This window comes from Phocoena phocoena, chromosome 15 (assembly GCF_963924675.1).
Source record: "Phocoena phocoena chromosome 15, mPhoPho1.1, whole genome shotgun sequence".
NCBI lineage: Eukaryota > Metazoa > Chordata > Mammalia > Artiodactyla > Phocoenidae > Phocoena > Phocoena phocoena.
In genome coordinates this window covers 38,409,272-38,424,556 of record NC_089233.1, presented here as the reverse complement: position 1 = coordinate 38,424,556, position 15,285 = coordinate 38,409,272, and the positions used below count along the sequence as shown (strand labels likewise).

The 15,285-nt window shown below is 62.4% G+C and overlaps 1 protein-coding gene across 1 annotated transcript; it reads left to right on the top strand.

Moving 5' to 3' along the window:
* The first annotated feature begins 8,758 nt into the window (after window positions 1-8,758).
* MPG (N-methylpurine DNA glycosylase) lies at window positions 8,759-14,684 on the top strand. The gene is made up of 3 exons (XM_065892795.1): window positions 8,759-8,992; window positions 11,629-11,833; window positions 14,240-14,684. Exons 1-3 carry the CDS (start codon window positions 8,771-8,773, stop codon window positions 14,644-14,646), a joined length of 834 nt encoding a protein of 277 aa, XP_065748867.1. The 5' UTR covers window positions 8,759-8,770; the 3' UTR covers window positions 14,647-14,684.
* The last annotated feature ends 601 nt before the right edge of the window (window positions 14,685-15,285 follow it).

Here is a 15,285-nt window from a genome sequence, read left to right as displayed (position 1 = left end):
GGGTGGGCCCAGGAAGGCAGGTGAGGCCTGGGTGACTCCCTCTGAACCAAGGGCTCCCCTAGAATTCGAGCTCCCAAGGGCAGTGGTTTGCCAGCCGGCCCACTAACGCTGGACGGGGGATGCTGTCACTGCAGTGCTCCAGCTCTGGTGCTCTCAGTCAGCTCCCTGTGCAATGGGCAGAGATTGCTTGGAGGGTTTGGGAAGCAGCCTGGGGCCTGGCACATACCATCCAGGGCCACTCAACTCTTATGCCCCACTAGTAGCCCCTGCTTTTCTCAAGGAAAAGGACCCAGAATAACCCCTGGTTGCAGGGGGCTCAGCCTCAGGGACCCCTTGGGCCCCCACCATCTGCTGGGTGGCCCAGCTTCCTCCCAACCTCTGGGTGGGGGCTAAGGGGGCTGGGGCTGGCTCCACAGGGGTGGGGAGAACCCAGCATCTGGCTGGGCCAAACCTGAAAAGCCAGTTTCATCCTTGAATCTTCTCTGCCAGGAAGTCCCCAGGTGGGGGTGGGGGGGCCTTTCCCAGCACAGGGCTAGGGCCTCCAGACCCAGACCTCGCCCACCCAGACAGACACACAGACGCACCACCCCAAACTGCACACACAGAAGAAGGAACTCTGCTCAGGACCATCTGGCTCCCCTGCCCATTCCCCACCCAGCCCCACAGACATGCCCCCAGCAGGGCAGACAGCCAGGCCCTCCCCCAGTGCCCTGAGCACCTGGGGTCCAGCAATCTCCCCAGCCAAGAGCAGGCCTGCTTTGAGGCACCGTGTAGTGGCCACAGGCTCAGCCCTGGCCTGCTCCTCTTGGCCACTGAGCACAGGGTAGGGAAAGTGCCCGGCAGCTTCCAGTGTTTAGAGCCGGGGAGATTGGGTTGTGAAGCGGAAGGTGGGGTCACTCCCTCCTCGCACCGCCCACCGCCCCCCCCTCCAGTTCCACAGCTACTGCTATTATTGCTGAAATTATTCCCATCCCCAGGGAACACGACTGGGACAGGGATGATCCGGAGAAGTCCCACCCTCTGAGCTGGAGTTTCGACTTGGAGACACCACCCACTGGTGGTGGCCGGGAAGGAAAGCGTAAGGGGGGGAGGGTACAGCTCAGAGGCGCCTGGGGACACCCCCGGACTCCGAGCCCTCCAGCTCCCGGGACCCTCAGCTGTCGGGCGGGGGATGGAGCCGAGATGTCCGGCCGGGTCAGGCCGCCGGGACGCGCTAATCCGGCCACGGGCTATTTTTGCGGCGCGCCGGGTTAGGAATCCGGGGCTGGGCCGCCTCCTCGGGCGGCTCGGGAAACTCCGGGAAGGAAAGTCCGGCCGCCTCGGGCGGAGAGTCGCCCGAAGCCGGGACGCAGCCAGACTCCGGCCGCTCCGAGCGGCTTCGGCCGTGGAGGGGTGGGGACGGGCCCCGCGCGCGCGGCGGACGCAGCCCCGGAACCCACCCGGCCCGCGCCCCGCGCCCCCCGCCCCGCGCGCTCACTCACCGCCGCCGCCGGCACCGGGGCCTCGGGGGTCCTGAGGGCTTCGGGGAGGGGCTGCCGCCGCCGGCCCGAGGGCACCCGCGCCGAGTCCCCGCCCGCCCGCCCGGGAATGCCATGGAGCGAGGGGCGTGCGCGCCGGGGGCGGGCCCGGCCGGAGGGGGCGGCCGCGCTGACTCAAGGCTCAGGAATGCGCGCGGCCCGCCCGGCCCGAGTCACCTCCTCCGGGAGGGCGGCGGGGACACCTGCGGCTGGGGGTCGAAAGCGCCTTGGTCGGGGAGGGAGGACCTGGTGGCCCAGCTGGACCGAACCTGATGGTCAGCGTCAGCCACTCCCGGACTCCGAGTGAGTCCTGACCTTATTCTGCTTTGACTTGTGCTTGAGAAGTGGGCGGGGGGCGCTGTGCGGAGGGGGAGGGGGAGGGGGGAGGCGGCCCTGGATCTACCGTAAACCGAACCGCCAGCCTCCTCCGAAGGCCGCGCTGCCCAGTCTCTCACCCTAAGCCGCACGGGAGCCTCACTCGCACACACATGCCCCTGCGTTCATGCACTTAAACACACACGCTCTGTACGCACTCACACTCATGCTCGCCCACGTGTTCCTTTACCCACACCTGTTTACAGACTCACATACACACACCTCCGCATATACACACTGTAACACCTCCATGCTCACTCCCATTTACACACGTGCACACAACCACTGATGCACACTCAGTCGCACTCGCACCAAAGGCAGGATCAGAGCAGTGACCTCCTCCCGGGGCCCCAGTGCTCCCCACCCGCTGAATCCCTCCTCCCCCAACAGGCACTCCCAGGCCAGGCTAGAACCCCTGGAGCAGAGGTGCAGAGGCGGCAGCACCATTTCCGGCGACCACTCTGTGCTCCTCCCTCTTTCAGGGCTCACCCACCAGCCCTGTGGGCCCATCCCTGCACTCCCTGAATCGAACACAAAATGGCCCATCTGCTCTAGGCTGAGGCTGCTGGCGGGAGTTTTCCAACATTCCTCTCCCTCTCTCCTGACATTGCAGGAGTCGGTGGGGCACAATCACCAGAGAAAGACCCAGGAATGGGGGAGGGGGTGCCAATAGCAGGGCAGGGCTGACCAGGAGCTGTGAGTGGTGGAGGGGCACAGACTTCCCCCCCGTAGGGAGCAGAACTGGGACCATGGGTGTCCTAAGGACCCTTCTGCTGGGAACGAGAATACTGAGGCACATGAGGCCCAGCCCCTCCAGCTTTGGAGGGTCCACAAGTGTGTCTTCACAGGCCCTTTGCTGGTCTGGGACCAGGAGGCAGTGGTCCTCTCTGAACAGAGGTGCTGCCACGGTCAGGTCAGCAAGCTATGCCCAGGGTATGACCGCAGACAAAGCCCTGGTCCTTGGCTACACAGAAAGTAGACAACTTGAGGTGGCAGCCAATTCACAGTTGGCCCTGGAGCCTGGGAAAGGGACAGAATCCTCCAACTGTCTCCTCATCCATACCACAGGGCAGAGTGGTGCCTGCACACTCTGGGTCATTTATGAACTCAGGTAGATCAACACAATTCCTAGGTAGAGAGAGACAATGGAAGCTTTGGAGGGGCTACGAGAGGACTCCTTCACTGGGGGGTGGGGTGGTGACTACAAGTGCCTTGGGGACACAAGGCAAGAAGAAGGCTGAAGGCTGCCCAGTGCCGATGCTCAGGGCTCTGGCTGCCCACACTGCCACCCCTCCCATGCCAGGCTCTCACCCACAGAAAGGACAGTCTCTCCATGCCTGGCATTCTCGACCCCCGCCAGGAATAAGCATGCCCCGTCCACCTGGACGCTCAGCCTGGGCTGGCAGGGCCAGCGGCAGTGGTGTCATCTCTGGAGTCCAGGGCCTGGGCTCACCTCCAAAGCTTGCCGTGGCCAGGCGTCCAGTGCTGCCAGGTCTCCTGCAGTGGGTACTGCAGGGTACCCAGGCCCCCTCCGTGACCCAGACACTCATTCCCAGCTGCCAGGAGCATAGCCGTAGCTGGCTCACGGCTGAGACAGGTGCCCATCCCCCAGTCCCCCCCACCTCAACCCCCGCCCCACCTGGAGTCACCTTTAGTGAATGAGAGCTGCCTTGCCCCAAGTAACACCCCCTCCCCAAAGAGGGTGGTCTATGTGTCCAGTCACAGGTAAGTGGCTTCCCCCTGGTTCATTCGTTCAGGTTACCTCCAAAGGACCCTCTCAGCTCCAGTGGGACCCCAGCAGCCTCTGTTGCAAACACTTGCCCCTCACAGGTGTGGCTCCCAAGTACACCTTGGCAGGCAAACCCAGGAATCCCCAGGTTCTGCGCCCACCAAGCCTCCTGAGCGACGACCCGGGTATCAGAAGGATAGTATGAGCAGAGGCCTGGACCCAGTCCACAGGGACACGTGTGTGCACACACATGTGCTCTGTCTCACACCTGGCCCACTGCCCTGTGTTCTGGTGGAGGAGGGCCTGACACAGAAACCCAGCTCCCTGTCCCTCTTTTTCCTTTTCCCAGGCCCTGGAAATAGAAATCAGCTGCAATTGCCCAGTATGTGTGCAGGTGACTGGGGATGGGCAAGTATCTGGAGCACCCCATGACTACACTTCACTGTAGGACCTGAGGGGGTGGCAGTCCTGACCACTGACAGCAATCCCCACCAGCCACTCTGGAATCAGCTCAGCAGGCCAGCCTGAGCTTTGGGGGGCCTGAATGGGCCCGGGACCAGCCCCTGGCTATTTGGGGAAAAGGCAGAAGTGGGCCAGACCAGCCAGGGCCTGAAGTCACTGTCTATTTGAGGCAGCTGCCCCTCCCCATGTCTTGGGGCCTGGCAAGGGGGGCCCTTAAGTACCTGGCCTCAGGACCCGGCAGCACTGGCGGCACAGCCCCAGGAAAGGAAGATGCAGCCCACAGCTGCTCACTCTGCCCAAGGAGCCTCCGAGCCCCCAGGACCTGTCAGCTGCAGAGGGCCCCAGAGGCCGCCCTACTGAGATGTCACCCCCAGAAGGTGCTGCCCCTTTCACGGTGTTAGCTGTCCCTACATAGAGAGAAGGACAGTGAACAGTGTGCTGGGTAGGAACAGTGCTGGCCTCTGTGGCTGGTGGAGCCGCTGTTCTTTCTCTCAAGGCTCCAGGGTCTGATGGCTCCTCCAGAGGCCATGGCTGGCCTGGCAGGGCACAGAGCAACTCACCCCAGTACTGGCCCCTTTCAAAGCATTGAGGGTGTCCTCACCTTCATCCTCCATGGACATCCTCCAAAGGGCCTCTCCCAGCCCAGAAGCAGGGCTCTCTGGGGATAAGAAGGCCCCAGGCCCCTCCTCCCACGGAGACCACCTTCTTACCCCCAGCCTGCCTGCCCTGTAGGCCACAGTGGGAATGCTCAGCCCACCACTTCCAGCCTGTGGTGGAGCCTCAGACCACAAACCAGGAAGTGGGGGGGGGGGGGGGGTGGGGGGAAGGGGGGCAGAGGTTGTGCAAGGCCCTGCACTCAGGCTGGAACATCTGGAGAAGGGGTTGCTGGCTCCAGCCCTGCGTCCTCCTCCTGGGCTGTCCTCCAAGCCTCTCTTTCCTCATCTTCAAGTTGGGAAAAAGATGTCCCTCTGGGAATGCGTGGACTCCCCATGATTTCTACAAGGACCATGCACTATTTGTGAAATCTAAATGAAAATGAATACAAAACCGCACCCACCCTGCCCCTGCCCCCACCAGGGGGACTGGCCCAACTGTAGCCTCAGTTTCCCTCCCAGAGCAGGGAGAGGGGGAAGGGAGGAGGGAAGGGAGGCTGGGCACACAGGAAGGCAGGAGGGGGAGTCATTGTTCGGGCAGAATGGCTGCAGCGGGTAAGGAGGAAAGAAAGGGGTGGGAATCACATCCAGGCCCGCCTCACAAGCACTCATTGACGACACACCGCCCACCCCCGGAAGGAAGCGGCACAAAGTGCCGCAGACAGCTGGGTGGCTTCCGGCAGGAGCTGAAAGGCTGCTGCCCCTCCCTCCGCAGGAAGTCCTGGTTGGGGCCCTGGGCGGAGCGGGGAGTACAGCTGGGCCTGGGCCTGGGCTGGAGTTGAGCTCCTGGGCTGGTCCAAGGAGGAGTTGGAGGAGTTGGAGACCAGGGTTCCCCCAGCTGGACTTGCCCTGAGACCAGGTGCCACACTCGCTCATCCCAGGGCCCCAGTCACGTGGCCCGTCCAGCATCTCCCCCCCGCCCCACACACCATCCTTTGCCCAACTGTTCTCCAAGGCCCCACGGGTACCCTTCACAGGGCCAGGGTGACACAAGTCAGACAGCTCAGGACATGGTCCAGGGCAGGGGCGTTCCCTCTGCTGCCCCAAAGGGCAGTGGCATACCTCACACTGCCCCCAGCCACTGCCCTGCAGGAGGGGTGTTCCTGGGTTCCCACAGCCCTCCTGCTCGCCTCAGCCTCTTCAGGAGGCTGGCCATGCTCCAGCAGGCCCACCCCTGGACTTGGGCGGGCTCCTCTCAGCATCCTTCCGTGGTGGGAAAGGTGGGGGCCCCACTGCAGACACAGAATCCCAGGACCCATCCATATTGTGATGGGAGTGGTGGTGCTTCCAGAAAGGCCTGGGTCCTCTTCCAGGACAAAGTCTTCCTGGCCCACTCCCCCGCCCTATCTGTCCCCTCCACCCAAATGCTCCGCAGGTATGGAGCAAGTAATGCCCCTCCGCAGTCCCAAGGACCAGGGGCTCCGACACCACCTCCCTCACGCACACTCCACGTGCACCCCACCGAACCGTCTGGGGCACCCCCAAACCACTACACCCCCAGCCGGGGCCCCTCTAGGGCCCAGTCAAGGTTCACAGGGACCAAGCCTCTTTCTTGGTGGTCTGACCACCAGCTGGAGGTCACCAGGTGGAGTGAGCGCTGCGGCTGCGGCGGGACCAGGGTGCAAGTGGGGCGGGGGGCATGTCACTGGGAGGGGCGCGGGGCGGAGGGCTTCCCTCCACCCCAGCTGGCTGCTCCCCCTCCTCACACCACAACTGTCCCAGCAGCCCCGGGCCTTTGTCCCGGATGGGAGGTAGGGCGCGGGGCAGGGGCTGCAGCGGGGAACTCCGATCGCTAGCCCGGCCCCACCCCCGGGGCGGATCCGCGCCTGCGCCCGCCCCCTCCCCCGCCGGGCTTCCGTCCTTCTCCGCGCAGGCGCCGGCTCCAGCCCCAGACCCGGCGGCGCTTCCGGGTGGGCGGTGGGGTGCGTTCCGCGCCGGGCTGGGCTCAGCGCCGGCTGGTACAAGTTTCGAGAGCCCTGACGGAACTGCCGGTTGCCCGCGCGCCGCGGGGCCCAGGTGAGTGCGCGCCCAGGTGAGCGTGCTCCTCGCCGGACGCACGGCCGAAGGACTGGCTCGGGGGCGGACCCCCCGGAGTCGCACCGCCACCGCAGTGAGCCCTGAGTGGGAGCCAGTAATGTGCGCACGGGCCGCCCGTAGGCGTCTGCAGTTCCCAGACGAGCGCCTGACGGCGGGGTTGGGCCGGCTCGGATGCTCCATTTGCCAGAAACAAAGCCGAGGCCCTGCCCAAGGTCGCCAGTGAGGTCTGAGAGGAGCGCCCGCCACCGGTTTCTTGCTTACGTGCTGGGCGCTCAGCCTGGCCCAAACGCCCCCTGCCCCGAGCTCGTCTGCCGCAGAAATGACCATAGGGTTGCCTCGAGGGGCCACTTCCCCACACTCCTCCCTTCAGTGTCTGTCCCACACGGATAAATGCTCTTCCTTTATTTACTAACCCACTGTTTGCCCAGGTTTTGATGGAGGGCTGGCGGGTCCCTTGGGTGCCCCCATCCAGGCTGCTGTTTTCTGCCCACCACTGGCTGGGCCCAGCCTGGGAAGTGACCCTTGTCCCCAGGTTTTGCGTTTCTTCCTAACATTGGTGAGCGCTCGCTGTACCCAGACAAGTGCTTACCCAGCTTCTCATTTTATTCTCAGAACCATCTTGTATGACAATGTTGGTTCCTTTTCTGCAGATGATACAGAGGCACAGACACCCTAGGTCACTTTCTGGGGCAGTGGTCACTCTTGGGTGCAACGGCAGGGTCACCCCACTCTTCAGTCTGAGGTTCTGAGGCAGGTTCAAATCCTAGGTCTGCAGAGGGGGAGACAAGGCCTCTCTGAGCCTCAGTCCCAGGGCATCTGCATGAGCCGACCCCCACTGCCCAGGGTGGGTCAGGGCAGAGACCCAGCGCCACCCCAGAGCCTCGGGGCAGGCCGGGGGCCAAACCTGGGTGGAGAACGGGCTGCAGCGTCCTGGAGTCAGCCTGTGGTGGGTATTGGCAAATGCGCCCGGCTGCAGACAGGGTCATATCAACATCCATTCTCAGCAGGCTGGCGGCTCCGGACAACATAGAATGTCAGCACTTAACGCTAAAAATAACGGGTCTGTCACATGCCAGGGAGGTATGGGAATCAGCCCCTAAGGAGGGTGCTTCCAGGCCCCAGTGCTCACCTGCTGCTCCTTTCCTTGGAGAGCAGCTGGTCCCCGAATGGCCAAGGGTGTGTGGTCAGGTTTTCCAGGCCCTGTGGCAGCAGGTGGGAGGCAGACAGTGTGCCGGTCTTGGCAGATCCTCCTCATTCCTCACACCTCACTTTTGCCTCACTTATCCTTATTCTGACATCCTGGGTCATGAGACAGAGGACAGCTGGGGACTCATTGGGGGTCATACCCTGAGCGCTTGGGATGGGGCCAAGTAGACAGTCTGCCTGGTGCTCACCCACGTGCGTGTGTCAGGCCTTCTGGGCCATTCTAGGAGGGGTCTGGCACAGTGGGAGCCCTGCCAGCATTGGGGAGGGGTGTGGATGACACAGTGACCCACAATCCGTTCCTCGGCCAGGCCCCACTGAGGTCACAGCTGTTTTAAAATTCCTGGTTAGGGGCAGGTGCAAAGGGAAGGGTTCCAGAAAGAAGCTCAGAAGTTCATTTGGAGACCACGTGATGAGTGGCAGTCAGAGGGCAGCAGCCCTCCTGTCCCAGGCTTGGGTGTCACTGTCCCCTCCCCAGGCCCTGCAGCCCTTTGCCACTCCTGCTTGTGGATGGCACATGCAGCAGAATGGCTACCAGTCACTGCTGCCACCAGCCTGCCTTCACGTGCCGTCATTTCCCAAGTCTTCCTGGGTCCCAGCGCAGGGCTGAGCATGCCAGGTATGGCTCAAGTATGGCATTCTGTTTGCACAGGCTGGTTGCCCTCTTTTTGCATATGAGGAGACAGGCAGGCAGTTGAATGAGTCCTTGAGCTCCTGAGTTCACTGCACAACCATCTGTCCTCTCCTCTTCAGACCCTTTATCTTGTCCTTTCCCGTTTCAGCTTTCCTGAAGAATGGGGCAAAAAAAGCAGCGACTGTTGGAGGCCAAGCGGCATCAGAGCCCGCCAGATGGGACCCGGACATCTTCCCCCAAGGAGCCCCGCTTGGAGCCACCCACGACCCTCGGCCCCCAGCGCAGCATCTATTTCTCAAGCCTAAAGGGCCGCCCTGCTCGCCTGGGATCAGAGTTTTTCGACCAGCCCGCAGTCTCCCTGGCACGGGCATTTCTGGGACAGGTAATGGAAATGTAGCAGCGTGGCCTCTGCTGAAGGGTCATCACCGTGCAGCGTCTGTGGGCCCCAGCCCTCTCCCCGCTGGACTCACGTCCCTGACTTGGCCCTGCGTGGCCACGTGCAGTCAGCCGCTTTGCCCACATTTGCTCTTGGGTAGCTTCACCTCAGTCATCTGGGGCAGCCTCTGGGTCCAGGGTCAGCTGGGAAGAATGCCGAGGTTTTTAGGGGCGCCTGCCTGCTCTGGGCAGTGAGGACGGGGCAGCTACAACATTAGCCTTCCCCCTGGGGCTATGGCAGCATTACCCCTGGTCCACCTGGGATTGCCCTCAGGGCAGGTTTCTTACAAGGACCACGGTCAATGCTGGCCCCCCTGTCTGTGAGGGGCTGCTTTTGCCTGCCCCATCCCCTGACACAGTCAGTGCCCCTGCTGGAGCTTGTCTATGTGTGTAGCAGCTTTAGACACATGGCAGCTGAGGCCATGGCCTACGGGCTGCCCAGCATCAGGGTTGTCTTGATGAAGGACAGCCTCCTTCTCCCCACAGTGGCTCACAGTGCCAGAGCTGGCTTCCCAGCAGCCCCTGCAGCTCCAAGTTCTGGGGTGGGAAGCAGGACCGCCCAGGGCCCTTGGGGGTGGAGCCCGTCACCATGTTGTGTGTACGTGGCATGTGCCTCAGCTGCAGAGTTTTGGCCACATCCATCTGGAGTACCATCTGGCTAGGCCTGGCTTGCTGGTCCTCCTGGAGGTTCCATGGCTACCCTGTGTCCTTTAGTGAGCCTACTTTTAGGTTAAAATGGCCAAGGAGAGTCAGTTTCTGTGGCTAATAGAAAATTGGTGCCAGGAACAGATCCTAAAATGTGAGCTAGTGGAGTGTGACCTAAAGTGTGGCCTCATTGAGAAGCGACCAGAGTCTGTTACATGAGGATGCTTTCAGCTGCAAGGGCCAGAAGGTCCTTGTAAAAGCACCTTAAGTCAGGAGAGGTTATGATCTCATGTAAAAGGGCACATGAGGCAGGTGGGCCCATCATCGGGTAGAGGGCCCAAGGGCCTCAGTGTGTCACAGTCTCCCCCTAGGCTCCCCTAGGCTCGCATCACGCCTGTTTGAGCCCGAGGGTAGACAGGGTGATGTCCAGCAGAGAAGGGAGAGTCTCACCCTGTATGTGCCTTTGGTTAGGGAGGAGAGCCTTTTTCATTACCCCTCAGTGGACGTCCTCACAGACCTCTTGACCAGCCTTGGTCATGCACTCATCCTTAAGCAGGTCACTGCAAGGAGCAATGAGTTGCCATGACAACCCAGACCACTCTTGTGTCACCCTCTCGGCTGAGAAGGGTCTTGCCTCTCTCGGGACCCTCCACCAGCAAGGAGGAGATGTGTATAACGGGGGTGAGGGGCAACCACCATCTGCTATCTGGAAATGATATCAGTGAAATTCAGGACAGGAAAGAAGACAGTGAAGAAAGGGCTGTGGGAGGCTCCTTCCCACGCCCCATGGAGGTGTCAGGCTGACAGGGAATGCTCCCTCTCATCTCCTGGGAAGATGGGGGGGAGGCCTCACCTGAGGTGCTCTGGCCAAGCCCACCTGTGCACACATATAGGGATTTGTGGGCTTTGTCTCCAGGAAGGCCTCCTCTAACCCTTACCCCCGAGTCTGGCCTCCAGCACAACCCTCCCTGGCCGCAGACACATTGAGCTCCGTGGGCTAAGGCATGGTGGCCTGGCCATCCAACTTGCCTGAGGCTCTGGCCTAAGGACAAGGCAGGTGCTAGGGACAGGCCTGGTGAGGTGGCTGGCCCCTGAAACTCCACTGTGAACCCTGGTTGAGTCAGACCTGGGGCTCCGGACACTGGGCATGACTGCTGGCTATTCCTGGAACCGTACCATGGTGATGCGTGGCGAAGGGCAGAGGGGCTCCAGGTGGGGGAGGACTCAGCTCCCGGGGTACTCAGCGCTCCGCAGGCCCTGCCTGGCTCTCCTGTGGCCTATTCTGTTCTCCTAGGTGCTCTGCTGGCCTGAGAGCACCCACCCCTCTGGGGACAGCCCCTGACAACTGTCCCCTGCCCTGTCCTCGGCTGGGCCCTCTGTCCCCTCACGTACCCACCCTGCCCAGGGTGCTGTCCGAGGCAACCGTCGCCAGGCTTGCCTTCGTGGCCTGCTGCCTGCGCTGACCCACTCCTTGTGGAGCTCGTTACCGCCAGGGCTGTGGGCCAGGCCTGGGGCACTGCTGGGCAGCTGGTCCTGCTGCTTTCAGAGTTGGCTGGGTAGGGGCTGAATGTGACGGTCCTTTGCAGTTAGTCCAGGGGGAGGGGGCTCCACAGGCTCTGGAATCCCAGTGTGCCCTTCACACTGCTCGGCCCCAGGCTAAGCTTTAAGTCCAAGGGGACCCTGCTGAGAGGAAGTGTGAGAATTCAGTAGTGCTGGTGCCCAGCCCAGCCCTGGTCGGCCTGAGATGGCTGTACCTTGTGGACAGGACACTTGGTGAGCAGGGCCTGTGGTCCAGTGGTCCAGCAGGATGGAGGGGATGGTGGGGAAGAGCCAGCTGTACCTGGGTGTCCTGTACCTGTACACCCTGAGCTGGAGAGATGAGTCCAGGCTGTGGACTGTCAGGGAGGAGCGAACCCGGCTCCTTCCTACGCTGAGCAGGTCTTGGTCCGACGGCTGGATGATGGCACAGAGCTCCGTGGCCGCATCGTGGAGACTGAGGCATACTTGGGGCCAGAGGATGAAGCTGCCCATTCGAGGGGCGGCCGGCAGACCCCCCGCAACCGCGGCATGTTCATGAAGCCAGGGACGCTGTATGTGTACCTCATCTATGGCATGTACTTCTGCATGAATGTCTCCAGCCAAGGTGAGCGGTGCTGGGGCTTGGGGAAGCAGGAGGCCTGGGCAGAGCCCCCTCAGCTGGCAGACCCCGGGAGGACCGGGTTGGCTAGGTGATTGAGCAGGGGCTTCCCTTGCTAGGCTAGGCGAGGGTTTCAGGAACTTTGGCTGCACGGATGGTGGTTAGAGGTGCCAGGGGCCCCACAGAATAGAGGTCATGGGTTGACTTGAACACAGAGCACATGGGTTCACGAGCCCACCGCTGGCCCCAGAGCTCAGTGCTGGTGTCACTGCCGGCCCAGAGAGGACTCGGGAGGGGCTGATGTGGGGAAACGAGTGAGATCGATTTGGGGTGAGCTGGGCTCAGGCAGGAGCCTCGCCAGGCGGCCAGTTATGGGGTCTGGGTCAGTTGTTCTCAACTGGGGATGATACTGCCGCCCTGGGGAACATTAGGCAATGTCTGGAGACACTTTCGGTCATCACATCTGTGGGGATGCTCCTGGCCTCTAGTGGGTGGAGGCCAGGGAGGACACTCAGCAGTTCACAATGCACAGGATGGCCAACTCCACAGAATCATGGCCCCAAAGGTCAGTGGTGCCGCTGGGAGAGATGCTGGTCTGAAGCTCCCGGGAGGGTCCACGCACCTTGGGGGACCCACTGGGTCTTTCGTGGGTAGGCAGCTGTGTTTTCTGAGTGGTCTGTGCTGGGAAGGAAGTGCCCAGCACCGTCTTGCCAGAGCCGCTGCTGACCAGCAGCGGCGGGTGGGGTGGGGGGTGGGGGGGTGGTCTGCCCAGCCCACTCTGGCCAGCCAGTCCTAGCGTCCATCTGCCAAGCCTCCCGTTGCCGACGCAAGATGAATGAAGGCTCGAGGACAATAAGGGGCTGCCGGTCACACACGTGGAAGGATTCCATTAACGTGTGAGTTGTGATTGCCCAGAATAGACAGCTGGGGATGCCTGATGCCAGAGCCACAGGGCCAGAGGACACAGGGAATCCACGACTGGCCCTGTGCCCAGCAGAAGGCAGGTGCTGTGTGAAACTGAGTGACAGGGACTGCCCCTGAGGGCCCTGTTATCAGGCACAGAGCTTATTCCGGTCGCTGAGCTTTTCTTTGGCGTTAGAACCAACCCCTCACGTGAGAGGAGACTGCACTTGGACAAGGGGCTGCAGTCAGTGAGGAAAGGGAGGAGCCCAAGTTTCTGCGGGTACAGTGGACAGAGCAGATGTGGGAGGTGGTGTGTTACTTTCTCGTTACGTGACCAGGATGCCCCAGGAATGTCGAGGTTAGGGGAGCTGAAAACCACATGGGTACAGACAGGGCCAAGGGTCATCCAGGTGGAGTGAGGGAGAGGGGCAGCTGAGACAGTCCTTGCCTGTGGGGTGGAGGCCGTGCAGAGACCGGGACTTGGGGCTGCGCGGTTGGTGCAGGCAGACGGGTTTGGCGGGGGGATGATGGGGAGGCCTGGTGCGATGAGGTAGGGGTGTTCTGTTCGTCAGGAGTCTGGACTCAGGTGCATCCCAGGAGAGGGAGGGGTCAGCTACTCCTCCAGACCTGTCTGCAGGTGGTACCCACTACGTTCAGGATGGAACCAGAGAGAGCTTTGAGGCCAGTGAGGGGAGCTACCCGGGAATCACAGAGGGACTAAAACTCAAGGCTTTAGGTGCCCTTGGGCACATCCTGAAGTGCTTTGAAAGCTGGCTGGTTAAGGGACATCTGGTCGCACACACCCCCACACTTGCTGGCTGTGCAGGAGGCCAGCTCCTGGGTGCTGATGGGAAGGCCTGTGCGGCTGAGGCCTGAGAGAGGGACTGGCCTGGCCACGCCTCAGGCTGAGCCCCTCAGACTCCCAGCTAGTGGGTGGGCTGAGAGTCAGGGGAGCAGGTGTCCCAGGACTGTGGCCTTGCTGGAGGGTCAGGGCGCCTCTGTCCAGGGCGCAGGGGGTAATCACTGTCCCCAGCCAGGAATCCAAGGGGGTCTGGACAGAGGTGTCTTCTCGAGGGAATCCCTGGGCCTGGGTGTCTGCTTGCCGTCCCACAAGCGGCCTGAACTGGTTGGGGAGGGGACCCCACGGAGGTGGGGGGCTATTCCTGCTCTGTCAGTTTCCACACTGGATCCTAGGGTGGGGCTCACCTGCGTCCTGTGCACACTGGTGGCTGCTCCTAGCCGGCTTCCCCAACAGCCAGTGGCGGGGGGGTGGGGGTGGTTGGGGGACCCTAGGGTTTTCTTTGCTGACCTCACAGAGGGAGCTAGGGAGCTCCATGCCTCCCCAGCTGGTGCCCATAGGAGGCACAGGTGCCTTGTGGGTGCAGGTGTGCGTGAGGGGGAGGCAGGCAGAGGGTCTGGATGGTGAGTGAGCACAGGTGTCACCCCCAAAGCTTTGGTCGGGCCTTGGGTAGTGGGGCGACAACCTGGGAGGCTTCATCTCTTCCACAGGGGATGGGGCATGTGTCCTGCTCCGAGCGCTGGAGCCCCTGGGGGGCCTGGAGGCCATGCGGCAGCTTCGCCACACCCTCCGCAAAGGTGTTGCTGGACGAGCCCTCAAAGACCTTGAGCTCTGCAATGGTCCCTCCAAGCTGTGCCAGGCCCTGGCCATCGACAAGAGTTTCGACCAGCGGGACCTGGCCACAGATGAGGCTGTGTGGCTGGAGCGGGGCCCCCTGGGGCCCAGTGAGCCAGCTGTGGTGGCAGCAGCCCGAGTGGGCATCGGCCATGCAGGAGAGTGGGCCCTGAAGCCCCTGCGCTTCTATGTGCAGGGCAGCCCCTGGGTCAGTGTGGTAGATAGAGCGGCCAAGAGGAACACACAGGCCAGAGCAAAGGCCAGCCGGGATGAGGATTTTTAATTATTTAAAAATGAAATAAATGCTGTGTTTATAGAAAACTGTCATTTGTGTCTCGGCCGGAGCCCCTGTCGGTGGCCAGCTCGTCTCTGTGGGAGGACCCGGGGCCAGCAGGTGCACTTCCTCCTCAGGCCTGAGGCAGCCGTGAGTGGGGAGCAGCGGTGCAGGAACTCCTCCCCACCCCACCCCACCCCCGCCGGCCAAGGGGAAGCTAAGACAGCTGTGGGACACCGTTAGCCCAGGTCCTCGTGCCTCGGGTGGCACGGGGGCGACCGCTTGGCCATGGCCTCCTGGTGGCTAACACAGGACTGTGGGGGGCGGGGAGGGGCTGGGCCAGGCACCGGCAAGCTGGGGGGAAGGGTGCCTGCAGGCAGCCAGTGCTGGCCATACAGGCCAGGCCAGGCCCTCGGACCTGAAGCTCTGGACGGCCCAGGCCCGGGGAACACGGGACGGGGAGCGGGGCTCTGAGAGAAATACGGGCCAAGTTGGTGTGGGCAGCATGCAAGCCTCACTCCGAGGCAAGAGTCCTGGACGCTCTCCCAGCTCGAGCCTCACCTTCTCAGCTCAGAGGCCCTGAGGCTGTTCCAGGACTGGAGGCGGGTGGGGATGTGGAGAGCAGGGGCCCCATGGGGAGGGAAGGAG

Coding starts and splice junctions, on each gene's coding strand:
- MPG (XM_065892795.1), top strand. CDS start 8,771: ATGGGGCAAAAAAAGCAGCGACTGTTGGAGGCCAAGCGGCATCAGAGC. Junction 8,993..11,628: donor CACGGGCATTTCTGGGACAG/GTAATGGAAATG, acceptor TACGCTGAGCAG/GTCTTGGTCCGACGGCTGGA. Junction 11,834..14,239: donor CATGAATGTCTCCAGCCAAG/GTGAGCGGTGCT, acceptor TCTCTTCCACAG/GGGATGGGGCATGTGTCCTG.